Source organism: Biomphalaria glabrata, chromosome 2, assembly GCF_947242115.1.
Source record: "Biomphalaria glabrata chromosome 2, xgBioGlab47.1, whole genome shotgun sequence".
In the NCBI taxonomy this organism is placed as follows: Eukaryota; Metazoa; Mollusca; class Gastropoda; family Planorbidae; genus Biomphalaria; species Biomphalaria glabrata.
Genome location: NC_074712.1, coordinates 15,749,142 through 15,764,273, shown reverse-complemented (window position 1 = coordinate 15,764,273; position 15,132 = coordinate 15,749,142). Strand labels below are relative to the sequence as shown.

General features: G+C 33.0%; 1 protein-coding gene across 5 annotated transcripts; it reads right to left on the bottom strand.

Annotated features, from left to right (window-relative positions):
* Window positions 1-3,460: 3,460 nt before the first annotated feature.
* Window positions 3,461-10,851, bottom strand: LOC106069125 (retinol dehydrogenase 7-like). 5 transcript variants are annotated; one of them, XM_013228713.2, is made up of 6 exons: window positions 10,794-10,851; window positions 9,287-9,441; window positions 7,899-8,074; window positions 5,389-5,647; window positions 5,073-5,233; window positions 3,461-4,968 (listed from the first exon to the last, which is right to left on the bottom strand). In XM_013228713.2, the coding sequence occupies exons 2-6, from the start codon at window positions 9,433-9,435 to the stop codon at window positions 4,775-4,777; spliced, it is 939 nt and encodes a 312-aa protein (XP_013084167.2). In that variant the 5' UTR covers window positions 9,436-9,441; window positions 10,794-10,851; the 3' UTR covers window positions 3,461-4,774. The 5 variants fall into 5 exon arrangements, with proteins under 5 accessions (XP_013084167.2, XP_055875314.1, XP_055875317.1 ...); XM_056019339.1 differs by lacking the exon at window positions 10,794-10,851 and adding an exon at window positions 10,155-10,647; XM_056019342.1 differs by lacking the exon at window positions 10,794-10,851 and adding an exon at window positions 10,229-10,631.
* Between the last annotated feature and the right edge of the window lie 4,281 nt (window positions 10,852-15,132).

Sequence of the window (15,132 nt, the reverse complement as noted above, 5' to 3'; positions counted from 1 at the left end):
TATCTACTAGGAACTTTAACAATTCGTCCACTTCTGGTTGTCTTGACTGGCATAACAAGCTCTCTAGACGTTGATCTATAACTGTCTGTTTCGTTTGTTCCAACAGTTTGCTGTTCATTGTCTTCATCGGTATCATAGTACCCAGATGTGTCTTCATCGAAACTCTTGTTCAAAAAGCGTTGATTTCTTCTGAATGTTTTTCCATCATTTGTCTTTATGATGTAAGATCTGGGTGATGAATGTTTTTTTTAACGACAACTGCTTTCTGCCATGTTTGCCTTAGACGAAATCTCACTTTCTCTCTGACAGAGTAATCTTTAGGTAGTCTTGCTTTTGCATCGTATTTCACTTTGCTTTTCATCTGTCGTTCGTTTAGTAATGTCTCTGCATTTTCAGCTACCGATGATTTCAATAATTTGGGATCAGTTGGAATGATGTCCCTGAGTCTTCTACTCATCAGCAGTTGTGATGGTGAGTAAGGCAGTCCGCTTATCTGAGTATTTCTATACTCGAGCATAGCGAGATATGGATCTTTCCCACTTTTGTATGCTTTGTTAAATATCTGCTTTACGATACCAACATACACCTCACTTTGACCATTTGATTGAGGGTACCTGAGGCTTGATGTTATCTTGAAACCCCATTCAGAAGCAAACTCTATATTGATAGATGTTGAATGGCATATTGTCGCTCACTATTTCTTCTGGTATGCCATGTCTAGCAAAAATACCTTTCAGAGCCTTCGATTTGGTTTTCTCAAGGCCAAAATGACCCGTGTGCAACTTGTAGAGAATTTCATTTCTCATATTGAAAGGAATTATAATTCTGTTCTCATAAAACAATATTCCATTCTCTTCATGAATACTGTCTTTAAATGACCAATACACTTTTACTGTTTCATGAACTTGAGTTTTTAACTTTGGCCAACCTTCTCTGACATAATTAGTTACTAGTTTCAATTTAGCATCAGATTCAGTTTTCCGTCTAATTTCAATAATCTTCTGATCACTTTCCGGAAACTGTGCTGTTGCGCTATGAATTCTCATAACCATGTCATCATCTGAATTTGATTGCTCATGACCATTGATGTACGCACGCGATAACGTATCAGCTATTTGCATTTTTGAACCTGGAGTGTAAGTTACTGTTAATTGATATCTCAACAGTCTTAACATCATCAACTGAAGTCTTGGTGAAATCTTGTGTAAAGGCTTCGTCACAATAGTTTGCAAAGGTTTGTGATCTAATTGTACAGTCACAGTTCTTCCAAAAATATAATGGTGAAAATGTTCAGCTGCAAACACTATAGCTAACATTTCCTTTTCTATTTGTACATATCTGCACTCTGTTTCTGTCAATGATCTTGACGTATACGCAACTGGTTTGTCTTCTTGCATTTACATGCTCCTAACCTTTGGAAGAAGCGTCACACTGAATAGTAACGGGTTTTTCAGGGTTAAACAGTTGTAGAACTGGAGCTTCACTAAGTGTTTTCTTTATTGGTTGAAAAGCATTGTCTTGCTCTGCATTCCACTGCCACAATACATCTTTCTTTAGCAATCAAGCAATGGACTGGTGATTGTTGACATATTTGAAATGAAGCTTGACAGTTCAGCATCCCTAGCAGTCTTTGAATTCCTGTGCGTTCTAGATCTGACACCAAATCTGAAACCATGTTATGTTATCACATATAAATAAATAAAATACAGTAAGCATTAATTAAAATAACAGTAATAATAACAGAGACTTTGTGTTTATATAAGTAGACATAGAAGACTATCCATTTTTATTGCCTCAATTCCTGTTAATTACTTTCTCACAAAACATTCACAACAAACAATGACGTAATATAAACATATTAGCACAATCGAAAAATGATATAAATAATACAGTATTGAGAAATATGGTTTTAGACATGAATTTAAGTTCTTCCCCTTTGCTAAAAAAGCAACAAAACAAATAGAGTCTACCTACCAAGATAAAATTTGACCTGGATAAGTTGTAAGGCCCCCAAATAGATGTCATGTTTGAGGCACAAGTAGGGGCACGCTTCGCAGCCCTAAATATTTTGGACTCCAATGACCACACACAAATCAACAAGCCGAATACAGTAGTCACAGATACAGGTTTTATGGAGGTTTTATGTATGGGAGCTCAACTCGCCAAAAAAAACCTCTGGATAACAGAGGATATATATATATATATATATATATATATATATATATATATTGGCTACACAACTCTGTGACGAGCGTCGAGAACTTAAAAGTAAAAAAAAAATCTCCAAACCAAACTATGCCCACGAAGTGTCAATCTGCGGATTATGAAGGAAATGTATGAAGCCAAGAAGAAGTGGATACAAAAACAAAATGACTAAAGAAAAAGATGTGATAGGATGGACTGTATCGTGGACTGAATACTGCTCAAAGTTGTATACCTCTCATAATTCTCAAGAGATCCAGAGTTACTAACATCCTATTCTTCTCTCGGAAGTAGTATCAGCGTGAAAGCACCGAAAAAATGGAAAATCAACCGGAGTTGATAACATTCCTGGTTGACGTCCACAGGCTGAAGGAGAAACTTTTTTTAAGTCTTAAAAGATTTGCAAAAAGATCTGTCAGTCAGGAGAATGGCGTAAGCCCTGAACCCAATCACTATCCTCACTCTGCAAAAGAAATGCCATTAGCAACTCTGATAAAAATACCGCACCATCACCCTCATAAGCCATCCCAGTAAAGTCCTGTTAAAATTAAATTAAACCATCTAAAAATGAGAACAAACAAAACACAAAATATGAATCTTGGACGCTGACTGCAGATATATAGAACAGAATCCTGACCAATGGAATTGAGATACTATAGAAGGATCCCAGGTGTCACCTACAAAGACCTCACCACAAACGAGGAGATTAGAAAAATGACCACAACGGGCCCCAAGATAACGTTCTAACCACTGTCAAAAAACGCAAACTCAAACATTTTTCGGTCACGTATCTAAGGCAAAAGACAGAGAAATGGAGAGAGACGGGCAATAGATCATATGTAGTGCCCCAAGGGTTCATCAGAGGGATTAATAAGAGTGAATAGTAGGCTACATCACTATTGTCTAGATCTTCATAGGCCATGCCTTCTTGCAGAATTCCTCATTGTAGTTTGATTCAGTTAGTTGTTTTACCTCTTCATACTGTGAAGAAAATAATAAGTCCCTACTGTACTAAGAATCGCCTTAATTTTAGTGTTAGATTCTGAAATAAAATGTGACCTAATCTTCTTGGGGAATGCTGTTTTTACTAGAAGGTCATTGATTCCTGTGATATTAGGACAGATTTTGTCCAGTTTTACCTGTTCCTTTGTTCTTTGTGATTTTGTCAAGGCGAGTTCATATTTTCGATGTTTGTCTACTTCTCTTTTCCAGTCTTCTTCTCTTTCTTTCTCCACATATTTGTTTACTTTTTTAAAAAAAATCCTTAATAACTTGGCCTCTTCTTATCAAAGCGCAACATCAACAGCAAAATGAAGAAACTAATAGTGAATAGAATAAATGAGAAATGAACAAGCTCTCATCCGAATCACAAGAAAGATGATGCCTACAATAAGCTATCCTAACATGAGAAGACATATGTTGGAAGCTAAATTTTATTGGAACTAGTGAAATCTGCTCGTATGGAATGTCAACAGAGAATATGTCAAATATGTCAGGAACATAGCAATTAACTAATGACAACTGATGCCAAGGTGTGTTTCTTTGAACATAACATAAATTGTTTATTTACATAGGATATAACATAAAATATATAACATAAAATAAAAGCTAAATGTAAAATAGTAAATCAATTCCAGTAGTAATCAACAATATTTAAAAAAAAATGTACACTTGATTACATAGCAGATGTACAGGACTTCAAGACATTTACTCCAACATACAAAACTAGTCCTTAGGTATGAGGCAAATCAAGACCAAAAAGCTACATCTATAAAAGCATCAACTGCTTCTAGTACAAAGTCCTCATGTCTTAGGTCAAGCTGTCTTAGGTCATGCAAACTGTCCTCGTCTACTTGAATACACAGTCACAGTTAACATACAGGGTTCTAGCCACAATGACACTAGGACATAAACTATATAGCTTAATTCTACTTAATTAGCTATAGCTTGTGAAAAATCATGGACTTTCTCACAAACAATAATATTGAGGGGTCATCCATAACAAAGGTCAAATGGAGTCATGCATAAAGTAAGTCACATTGAATAAAATAAGCCAATATTTAAGTATGAAGATACTGACAACTCTTACATTACATTTTTAACACTTGTAATGAAAAAGAAACATCCGCATTTCTATGTATGGAAAGACATAGAGATAAAAAAAGTAAATATTCCCTTTCAGGTTTTGTGATCTATAATGCATAGGACGTCAATGCAAAAAAAGATAATATAATTTACAGAAAATATAGTGATTGTAATAAAAAAAATATATTTGCATTTTACATATTTGCTGAGCTTAAACTTCCAAGAAAAAAATTAAAAACATAAAAAATACAGCAACATAAATACTTTAAAAACTAAACAGTTCAACACTATGATGGTATTAACAATCTATTATTGAGAATATTACTAAACAGATTGTGATATTTGAATAGTAAACATATTTTCATATCTAAAATGTAAATATGGAATACATTCATGAGTGATATAAATGTTGAGCTTACAATTAGCATGCAAAAAATGATGGTAACTGTTTAAGAACAAAACTTTTTAAAAAGTTATAAATTTAGAATTATTTTAAATTGTATTTCAATATCCAGTCTGCAAGACATGTTGGCAGGTAAGATATAGGGATATAAAGAAACTTGCTATCATTTCCTGGGGTGTATCTTGTTCTAGGGAAACAAGAGGTCAATCCATGAATATAGGTATCCACCACAAGGTCAAGGTTGGATGAACCTTGAACTATTAGTATTCGCTTGAAGACTTTTATGAAACAAAATTTTTAAAAAATTGGTTAATGAAATTCTATAAAAGCAAAAAAAAATATTTAGTCCTATCACGGTTTGTATATAGTTTAACAAACTTACAATTTTCCACAAAAACTTTGTAAACTGATTGTACATCTTCAGAACCCTGGTTATAAGCCTTTTGTACACTTTCTAGGATTTTTTCCCCACTACTAATTGGTGTTGTGAACCCCCCAGGCTCCACTATACTGACTTTGATGCCTGTAGTATACATCTCTCTTCTAGAAGAAAAAAATATAATGGAGTAAAGATTATACATAGTTTTCTTATAAAATATTATAAAATTATAAAATATTTAAAATACAGATCAGATAAACTAAGCTAAACAAACATTTTCAGGGAAGTTACCATTGTAAAACTATTTAGATTGTGTTACCTAAGTATATCAGAGTAAGCCTCAACTCCATACTTTGACAGTGTATATACAGGTACCAGACATGCCAAGCGTCCAGCACAACTTGATGTATTGATGATACGGCCTTGACATTTCCGAATCAGAGGCAGAAATGACCGTGTCATCTCTATGAGACCAAACAAGTTCACATCCATGCTGGCTAGATATTCACTCTTGGTACAAAGTTCTGTGGGTGCTGCTGTGACCAGTATACCTGCATTGTTGACTAAACCCCAGAGACCTGAAACAAATACAACACATTTTTTTTTTACATTATTTCTTTCTTAAACCATTAGCTTCTTACGTTAAATTACAAACACTCAGTATTAGCAATGATATAGAGCTAGGTATACATAATTTATAAGAAAAAACAACAGCAAATAGCAATGAAATGGATTTTTTGGCCAAATGTTTTTATCCTTTATAAAATGCTTAAGTGTAAGAGACTGTTACATAACTCACTGTTTTACTATTAAAGTAATTCTCCTTAGGTGTGTTCACCATAATGCAGTATGCACTTCAGACATGGAAGTACACAAATGAGATTTGGAGATATTAAAAAAGAGTGAAGAAATCAGTTGTGTAAACCATGATTCTTAATAAAGATGGTTTGTTTCACAGGGTATTTAGATTTTTCATCAAACAATTAAAGAATTGAAAAGAAAAATTAATCACACCCTACAGTTGAACTAGATGCAGTGATTAGGCCAGGATGTAAACCCTTAAGTTAGGAAAATTTTGGTTTTTAAATATCTGTTGATGCAACTATCAATAAATGCCAGATCTGAATGTGTTACAATACAATTCAATTTTAAGTTTAATCTATTTAAAATTTAATGTAACGCCCCTATAAAGACAATTTAATAAATACATTGCTATTTATATCATCTTCCTATTATTTCTGAAATATTTGAGAGGATAAAAAAACAGAAGTTATATTGAAAAAGTGAACCAACTAATTGGTAGTTTTTTGTTTCTTTGTCTAATATCTTCTGGAAGTACAAATGATCAATGTAAAAATTATTTGATTACAAAACTGTTCTGAGATTAAATTTAGCATTTTTAAAATTGATCTTATTTAAAAAAAGGATAATTTCTAGTATGCTAGAAAAAAAAAATTTGTTGGCTGGCTGTGTGGAATGTCCTTCGGATTGTTTTAATGATGGTTTCGAGTTTGAACTCTGCCTGCTGTCATTTCCTTAATTCAGATGTCCCGAACAAAGGTTTTACAAAGGAAATTCAGAAACTTATAAAACATAAACAACAAAAATTTTTATTCCACCAAAATGTCTTTTTGAGTTCCCACAAGTGAAACCTGGGCACTACAATAAAATGGTATTGAGAATCTTATATTTAATATAAGATATGTAACAAAAATATGTTAAATGAACTATTATGTAAATGGATTATTAGAAGTAGCAAACTAGTATCTATCCAGACCAAAACCAGTCGTATGAGAACTCATCTCCAGTGACAGACATTAAACTGCACTAAAAGAAGACCTTGAGAAAATATCAGAGAAAACAGAAGTTGCACTTCTTCAAAATCTAAAAGGTGTAGACCTCAATTAAGATGTGACAACCTTAAGATATGACAAGGTTGTAAATAGATCTACACCATGAAATCTAGATTAAGAGTATAATTGCGAGGTGTAGTGTTTAGAGAGCTCTTTTATTATTGAATAATACATTAGTTTAGTTGAAATAGACTGACAGACTATAGAAAAAAATTAGAAAAGCTGCTTTACCAAATATTTTTAAATCACATAGTTGCAAGCTGATTCAGCTGTCTTATTATAAATTGGTCTTCTTTACTGAAATTATTCTATACAAATGCTATTTAACAATTAACAATGAATATTAATTACACAGAAAATATTAGACCCCCAAAATATTGGTATAGGCACACTTATATATGTTGGTGTATGGGGGAGAAACACTTTAGGTGGGGAAAATTAATTGTATAAGAAAAACAATTTAACACAGCAACCAATCTCAAGTGAAATTTTGAAAAATGTATCATACTACCGGTACTTAAACTAAAAAAAAATATTTTTAATTTACATTCTACTATGCTAGTCATTTTGAATGGATGTTATACGTGTTTATTGCATTTTTTAAGTGATAAAAAGTTCTAAGCTAAGCACCGTTAGGCCTATATAGAAAGTTGTTAGTGAGTATTGAGTGAAATGTTTTGAAACAATTAGTTTTAAAATAAACATGTATGTTGGCAAGATAATACACTTTTCAATTTAATTACACATTTCTATAATGTACATGATTTTTAAATATTTTAAAGTAATAAAAGCAATATTTCAAAAGTTCCTTTAAATGGTACCAATATAAGAAATCTATGCCCCAAAATGGCTTTCTGTCATTGGTGTAAAGGTTTATATTAATCACTGTAATGTGATAAATTAAGTTAAAGTATTTTAAATAAAGGCATACAAAAGCAAATAAATTTCAAAATGCTATAGCCTAAGTCAAACAGACCTGCGTTTTCAGGTAAGTTTTGTTTGACCAGTCCCAGAGCTGACTGAATACTTTCATTACTTCTAACATCTAACAGAAATGGCACCACACTTTTGGAACAGTTCTGTGACAGGTACTTTTTTCCATCTTCTGTCAGACATCCAGCAAATACTTTAAAGCCGAGATTGTCAAGTTTTCTACAGAAAAAAACAATAACATAATAATGCTTTTTAAAATTGCACAATTTTTATTAATTAAATTTTTTTTTTAACAATGAATATAAATAAAGTACTTTAACTGTATTACACTTAATATTCAAATTTTTAAAAAAGTAATTATATTTACAAAGTTTCTCTTTAATTCAGTTTGAAAGACTTTGGTTCTATTAAAAACATTCCGCACACAAAAATGTTAAGATTAATTTTTATATTTAACTCTTATGTCTTTTGTTTTATTATTCCACTAGAGTTAACTTTCTTAATTGGTCATGTAGTATGCGCGCTGGACTGTCATTCAGTCATCTCAATGCTCTCAGGTTCATACCCTGCCCACTGCCATCAACTCTGAAGGAACAACGGAAACATTTAAAACATTTTACAAACTTTTTGTACAAAAATTTTTTTTATTATTGTGATGATAGTGAATTTTGTGTTTTTATAATTGCTGAAAAGATTTTCGCAAGGGGAATACTTCAAATTGATAAATATGTAGTCTATTTAAAATTATACAACTGATTTATAATTAATATTAATTCTACTTATTCTCTCTTCTCTACTGTAATTTTTTTTTCTGTTATTTTCTCACTCTTTCTCATGTACTCTCTCTTCATGAATTTTAAATACTGGTAGTTAATTTTCAATATGCAAATTTCTTTGTCTTCAATGTGTTGGTACCCTTGTGGTGAAGTCTTGTTTTATTAACAATTAAATATTCAATTATTAAATATTCAAAGGACGTTTTGGAACAAGGAACAAAGTACACAATGGTTGGACCACCTTGTAAGGATGCCTAACAATCAACCAATCTTGACAGGACATAATGCAAGAGACAGGCCTTGAAAAAAATATGGAATGAACAACAAAATTAATCACTTTCACTCCTAGCTACAGCTGCTTTCTGAGCAGCATTGTGGTCAAAGTCAAGAAAGTTAAATAACAATTGTTGATCCCACATGCAAAATTTAAAAGAAATATTTTTTTTCTGTGATTTAATTCATAAACATTTTGCATTATTCATTTGATTAATTCATGTTTTATTAGGTACAACAAATAATTGTGTCAAAAAATGTGTGGGGGAGAAATAATGTGCACAACAAATTTGCCATACAGTGTAAGTTAATATAAGCTTTGTACAGTGATACTTCATGCTAGAATTAGTGTTGAGCAATGTTAAATTTTCAATGTACTTACATGGCAGTTCTTTGACCAAATCCTGAGTCACACCCTGTCACTAGGACATGCCTGTTATGATATCCTCCAACCTTTAGTCTTCTCAACAGGTAGTCAAAGATATAGTAAGTTATAACCGTCAGTATGAAAACAGTGACTATGCAGATCATTCTCAGCTTGTAGTTGAATAAAACAATGTTAAAATGTTAACATCTGATCTATTTCGTTCCCATTTATAGAAAAAAAAAAATACAAGCAGAGTTATAATGGCATTCAGCTAGTTAATTTGAACTATGGTAGATTCTTATAACTGAACACCGACTTTCGGGAACTAGGTCAATTTTTTATTTATTTTTTTTTATTTCGTGAAGGTTTAACTTACAAAAATACTGAAAGCAGATTCTTATTCTTCAACTAAAGGACTATAAAAATAGCTGTGTTCCTTAGTATTACCACCCATAGTCAAGATTTTATTTTAAAATAAATTGGGTCACTTCATGCTCCTATTTTGAACGCAGTTTTTGGGCTTTCTCCTTTAGTTGAACAGTGAGCACCGGTGTTGAACACCATTATGTAGCCTAATTGCTAATAAATTATATCTGTGTTACTTAAAAATTATTTAGATTGTAGTAAAAGAAGTAGATTCACTTTTGCAATATGTATTTATAGTCTCATATACTCTTTCTATCTCTTTCTATATATATATATATAGGCCTATATATATATATATATATATATATATATATATATATATATATATATCGTAGGCTATATAGTTTATTTATTTAAATACCTATATAATCTATGTGTAGATATAAATTTATATAGATTATAGAGCTATAAATTAATTATTTTAATTTTATAAACATGATATTTTCTACTAGGCTACTTGTATTTTCTCTGTCTTTCTTTTAACTCCACTGCCTGTTGGATAGTTTGTGACACTACACGCTGAGTGTATACCTCTCCTCACCGCCAGCTTATCTTGCATGATCACATGCAGTGGGCATGGTCTCTTGCTTCAAATTAGCAGCCCGCACTTTTTCTTTCATTCATAAGTTATATATTCTAGATATCTCGATCTAGGTCATGTTTATTCATTGAAAAAATCTTAGATTTATTAATCCCAATAATATCTCTTATTACGATTTTGCTGTGTTCAAAAAGGAGAATGAGCTGAATTCATTATTATTTGTTTGGACACCCCCATTTTAAATTTTATTTAATAGCTAACGGTATAAATGTGATTGGAATGTCTTTCTAAAGATGTTTGGAAGCTTATTTTGATATGCCCATCAGCCTATGATCAAATTAGAGCCAGGAAAACCAGTCACATCCAGTGACAAAATATGCATGACTAAATGCATGACGCGTAGGACGTAATCTTCTTTTTTGAAGTATCGTCTATATTATATAAGATAAGATATAAATCTATATATAGATCTACATCTAGTTTTTCTAGACTAGTTGAGTCTGACTCTATCCCCATTGCAACCTTCTCCTATTCAGTGTTATTGTTCGAACTAACCTGCTGAAAATTGGGAGTTCCCTCCAGCTTGGGTTATTTATAATTAGTGTAAATCTATAGATCAGTGATTCCCAAAGTGGGATACGACGTCTTCCAAGGGGTCTACGAAAGTGAAAAAATTAAATGGGGGTCTATGAACTGTAATTGGGGTCTACAATATAGCGATTTCATTTAAGCAGTTGAGCCCTAAATTTTATTTCCTATTTATGAAATAAACTGATACACACATAGGATTTGTACTTTGTTCCTTAGTTGATCGTTTTAATATCAACCCTGATATTCCCCCCCCCCCCCCAAAAAAAAAGAAAAAAGAATTAATTTGTAAATGTCAACTTCGTGTTTAAATATCATAATTGTGTCTGTGAAACTAATATTAAACAAAAAGGAAAGTAGACAGCACAGTGTTGATTATTTAAAATGTGGCTTCATTCCTGTCTTCATTGCCTATGTGTCTATCATGCAACAAAGTAATGACGCTATGAAGCCATCTTAGCTACAGGATTATTTGAGGCGATAATAATAATGACAATGTCTTCTATTCCGAAGATTAAAAATGAAGTACAGTCTTTCACATGACTATGCAAACCAGCAAACCCAGTTGCCACCTGCATATTTTTTCCGCATCTCTTGTCCACCGGCGGTCTTTTTAATTTTTCTTTTCGTCATCTGAATCTGTCTTTAATAAAGGCTTTTCTTTGGGTCTCAAAACGCAAAAAAAAAAAAAAATTAAAAAATACATGAAGATTTGAGATACTCAATAACACTCAAAGATCAAAGATTAGAATAGACACACAGTGAACTAAATGTTAGCTTCATTCTCATACAGAGAAAAGGCTTGCGAGCATTGTAGAAATCTATATTTATATAGCTATTTCCTGAAAACCGCAAACTATAGGAACACATTGATTTTGCTAGGCCATAGAAGACGTTTTTCGAACCTGCATCTGATATCGTAAAAAATTAATGCGAGCTACAAAACAGTTCAAAGCCGTATTGGTGACTTATGTTGAATATTTAAATGCCTTTTATTTCAATTTCCAGCTGAGGTTTGATGATATTCTGAATATGTTAATTGGTAATACCTCTATAGATATTCAATCCACATGATGATGGCATAGAAAAGGCAGATGTAACATTACAAGAGAAACTGACCCACAACAAATCCATAACAAATCCGCAGTTACTCTTACTCAGTTTCATTGAACTAGACGAGATATCGCGGTGATATTGCACGTGAAACCATTGTTCGAAATGTATATGGCCACAATGCTGAAAATGAAAGCTTAAAGATCTATATAAAAAAAATGGATAACAGTTCTTCTTGCTACAGAAAAGATAATACCTGATACTAATCAAAATATCAACATAAAGTTTCTAATTGTTATTCTATCTTCATATCTAGTGAAAAAAAAAAAGGTTTCAGCAAGGTTACCAATCTTCTAATGGTAATTTTAAAAAAAGCTGGACATCACTAACCAAGTTTTAAATATTTAACCTAGCTAAATTGAAGCCCAATTTCTGAAATTTTCTTATCAAAGCAGCCCACTAATATATATTTTTGTTTGGTACTATTAAATTATTTTTTTTGCTTCATTTTTAATTTAAAATTTTCTAAATAAATATGCAAGACTTAGAAATCAGTTTGAGAAAAAAAAAACAGATGAAAACAGTTGATGAATTTTGAAAATTGAAAAAGCAGGGGGTCTACCAAAAACTGGAAAACATGGCAAGTGGTCTACGAGACAAAAAAAGTTTGGGAACCACTAATCTAGATTTTCACCTTCAACTATCCCTTAGGTTTAGTATGTGGCACCGTTCTGACACCACATATGCTTATAAAAATGTTTTGTTGCCTACATACATATAATCTAACGCATTTTTCGAAATAATGTAATACCTACATTTGTATGCACTTATTCATATAGGCTTCATCCCTAACTAATAGAGGTCTACACACTAAGCGATTAATAAGCAACATTAGGCCTATATTTATTATATAGAAATATAGTTCACTTTGGTGTGTATATATTCAAATGAATCTCTAAAGAGCAAATTACAAAGCTTCCAGTCTTATAGATGAAATGTCCAGTCACATAAGAATTTTTATTGGTATGGTTGAGTTATTGCATTATCTTGTAATCTTCACAATTACACACTTTTTATTATCTTGAGCGGTGTAACAAAGTGGCCAAAAATGATTAGAATTCAATATGCATCAGAATAGAAAAAGAAGGAGGAGCAGAACAAACAAGTGAAGAAAACAAATAGTGCTGGAATCCTTTGCCAAAGAAATGCAGTGAAATTATAAATCTGTGTCCCCGCAAGTACAAGATATTCAACAACCGTTGTTAAATCTCATGCTTACAGAGTCTATGAATGAAGAAAACAGCACAAATTCATTTATTCCTGGAGATCAAGCCATGTTATCCAACGAAGAAACACTAATGTCAAGACAACGAAGATGTAGACTTAAACCGAAATACAAAGAGACTTTGCTAAATATGAAACAATCTTGACACTTGACAGTATTTGTTTTCCACAAGGATATTAAATTACCTTTAAACAAATCAAGGTGATTCTCTGAGAGCATATAACATTCAGTGGCGTAGCTAAGAGAGGGATGGGGGGGGGGGAGAGAATTTGAAGATCCCCCCGGGCTTTCTGCCATGTTTGTCCTAGACGAACTCTCACTTTCTATCCGAAAGAGTAATCTTTAGGTAGCCTTGCTTTTGCATCGTATTTCACTTTGCTTTTCATCTGTCGTTCGTTGAGTAATGTCTCTGCATTTTCAGCTACCGATGGTTTCAATAGTTTGGGATCAGTTGGAATGATCTCCATATGTCTTCTTCTCATCAGCAGTTGTGATGGTGAATACGGCAGTCCGCTTATCGGAGTATTTCTATACTCGAGCATAGCGAGATATGGATCTTTCCCACTTTTGTATGCTTTGAATCCTTTTGCTTTCGCACAAACCATGAACAACCAACAATAACGTAATATCATATAATATTAGCACAGAATCTTCTTCATGCAGTGGAAAATTAAGAATTTTTTGCCTTTCTGGAATTCTGGTCAAAGCTCCTGCGCCCAATTAATATAGTTTAGAAGAAACTACAAAAGTCTGGACTGCACAACCTCTTTCAAGCAGTGATGGAATTTCTACGTGACATTCCCTACAGTTTAATTTTGTGAAAGTTTATGTGTGTGTGTATTATCTGACAAGTGTCTGTGCCTGTTTTCAATTTCAAAGTACACTTTTGGAATATAAATAAATGATATATTTTATTCATTTTAGCTAATTATAATTTTTGCTTAATGTTTGCATATTTCATTCATTGGCCTCCTTCAGTCGTAGAACGTCTATGGTTCATCTCAGAGCACTCTTCCTCATGGGGCTGTGGAGCCCTATTTTGGAGAGACACTCCCGTCCACAGATAACGCAGGTTAAGGTGGCTTTTGCTTCGGTGGTAGAGGAGCTGGCCTTTTTTCGGATTGTACGTTTTTCTTCCTGAGCTGAGACCCATGTACTTTCACTGTCCATAGCTTTCTTGGTCACTTTCTCTCTCCATCTGTTGCGGTTTAGAGCTATGTCTTCCCAATTGTCAGTATTGATGTTCACTGATTTGAGGTCACGTTTTATTACATCTATGTAACGGAGGTGGGGGCGACCAGTTTTTCTTGTGCCAGTCGCGAGTTTTCCATAGAGATGACTTCGGGATGCGCTTGTCCTCCATCCGGCGAACATGTCCAAGCCAGCGCAAACGGCGTTGTCTGAGGGCTGTAAAGATGCTGGGAATACCTGATTGCGCAAGGATCTCAGTATTGCACACTTTTTCTTTCCATGTGACATTCAAGATCCTACGGAGACATCTCAAATGGAATGAGTTCAGTTTTCTCTTTTGCATTGCGTAGGTGGTCCATGATTCACTGCCACACAGCAGTGTACTCATAACGCATGCCTTGTAGTATATGCCTTGCATATTTATGATTTAAGATATCCTGCAAATGACTGAAAAATAATAACATCAAAACAAAAGAAAAAAAAATGGCTCTATTCATATTTTACGATATCTAAAGTATTTCTTTCAAAATGACTGAAATATATTTTTTTTGTGCGCTATTTTGTCGACGCTATTTTGTTCGCGCTATTTTGTCGGCGCTATTTTGTTCGCACTATTATGTTCGCGCTATTTTGTCCGTGCTATCTTGTCGGGGTACCCTGTATCCTTGTTGGCAAAGCTCAGATGTTTGAAATCAAATTGATGTTACAATTATTTCCTTTTCGGCTTATAAAACTTCCTTACAAATGATGCACTGGGATTTTGAAGTCTGTTTATAC

Coding starts and splice junctions, on each gene's coding strand:
- LOC106069125 (XM_056019339.1), bottom strand. CDS start 10,256: ATGCAAGATAAGCTGGCGGTGAGGAGAGGTATACACTCAGCGTGTAGT. Junction 5,234..5,388: donor GCTTACTCTGATATACTTAG/GTAACACAATCT, acceptor TTTTTCTTCTAG/AAGAGAGATGTATACTACAG. Junction 4,969..5,072: donor CAAAGTTTTTGTGGAAAATT/GTAAGTTTGTTA, acceptor GTTTCATAAAAG/TCTTCAAGCGAATACTAATA.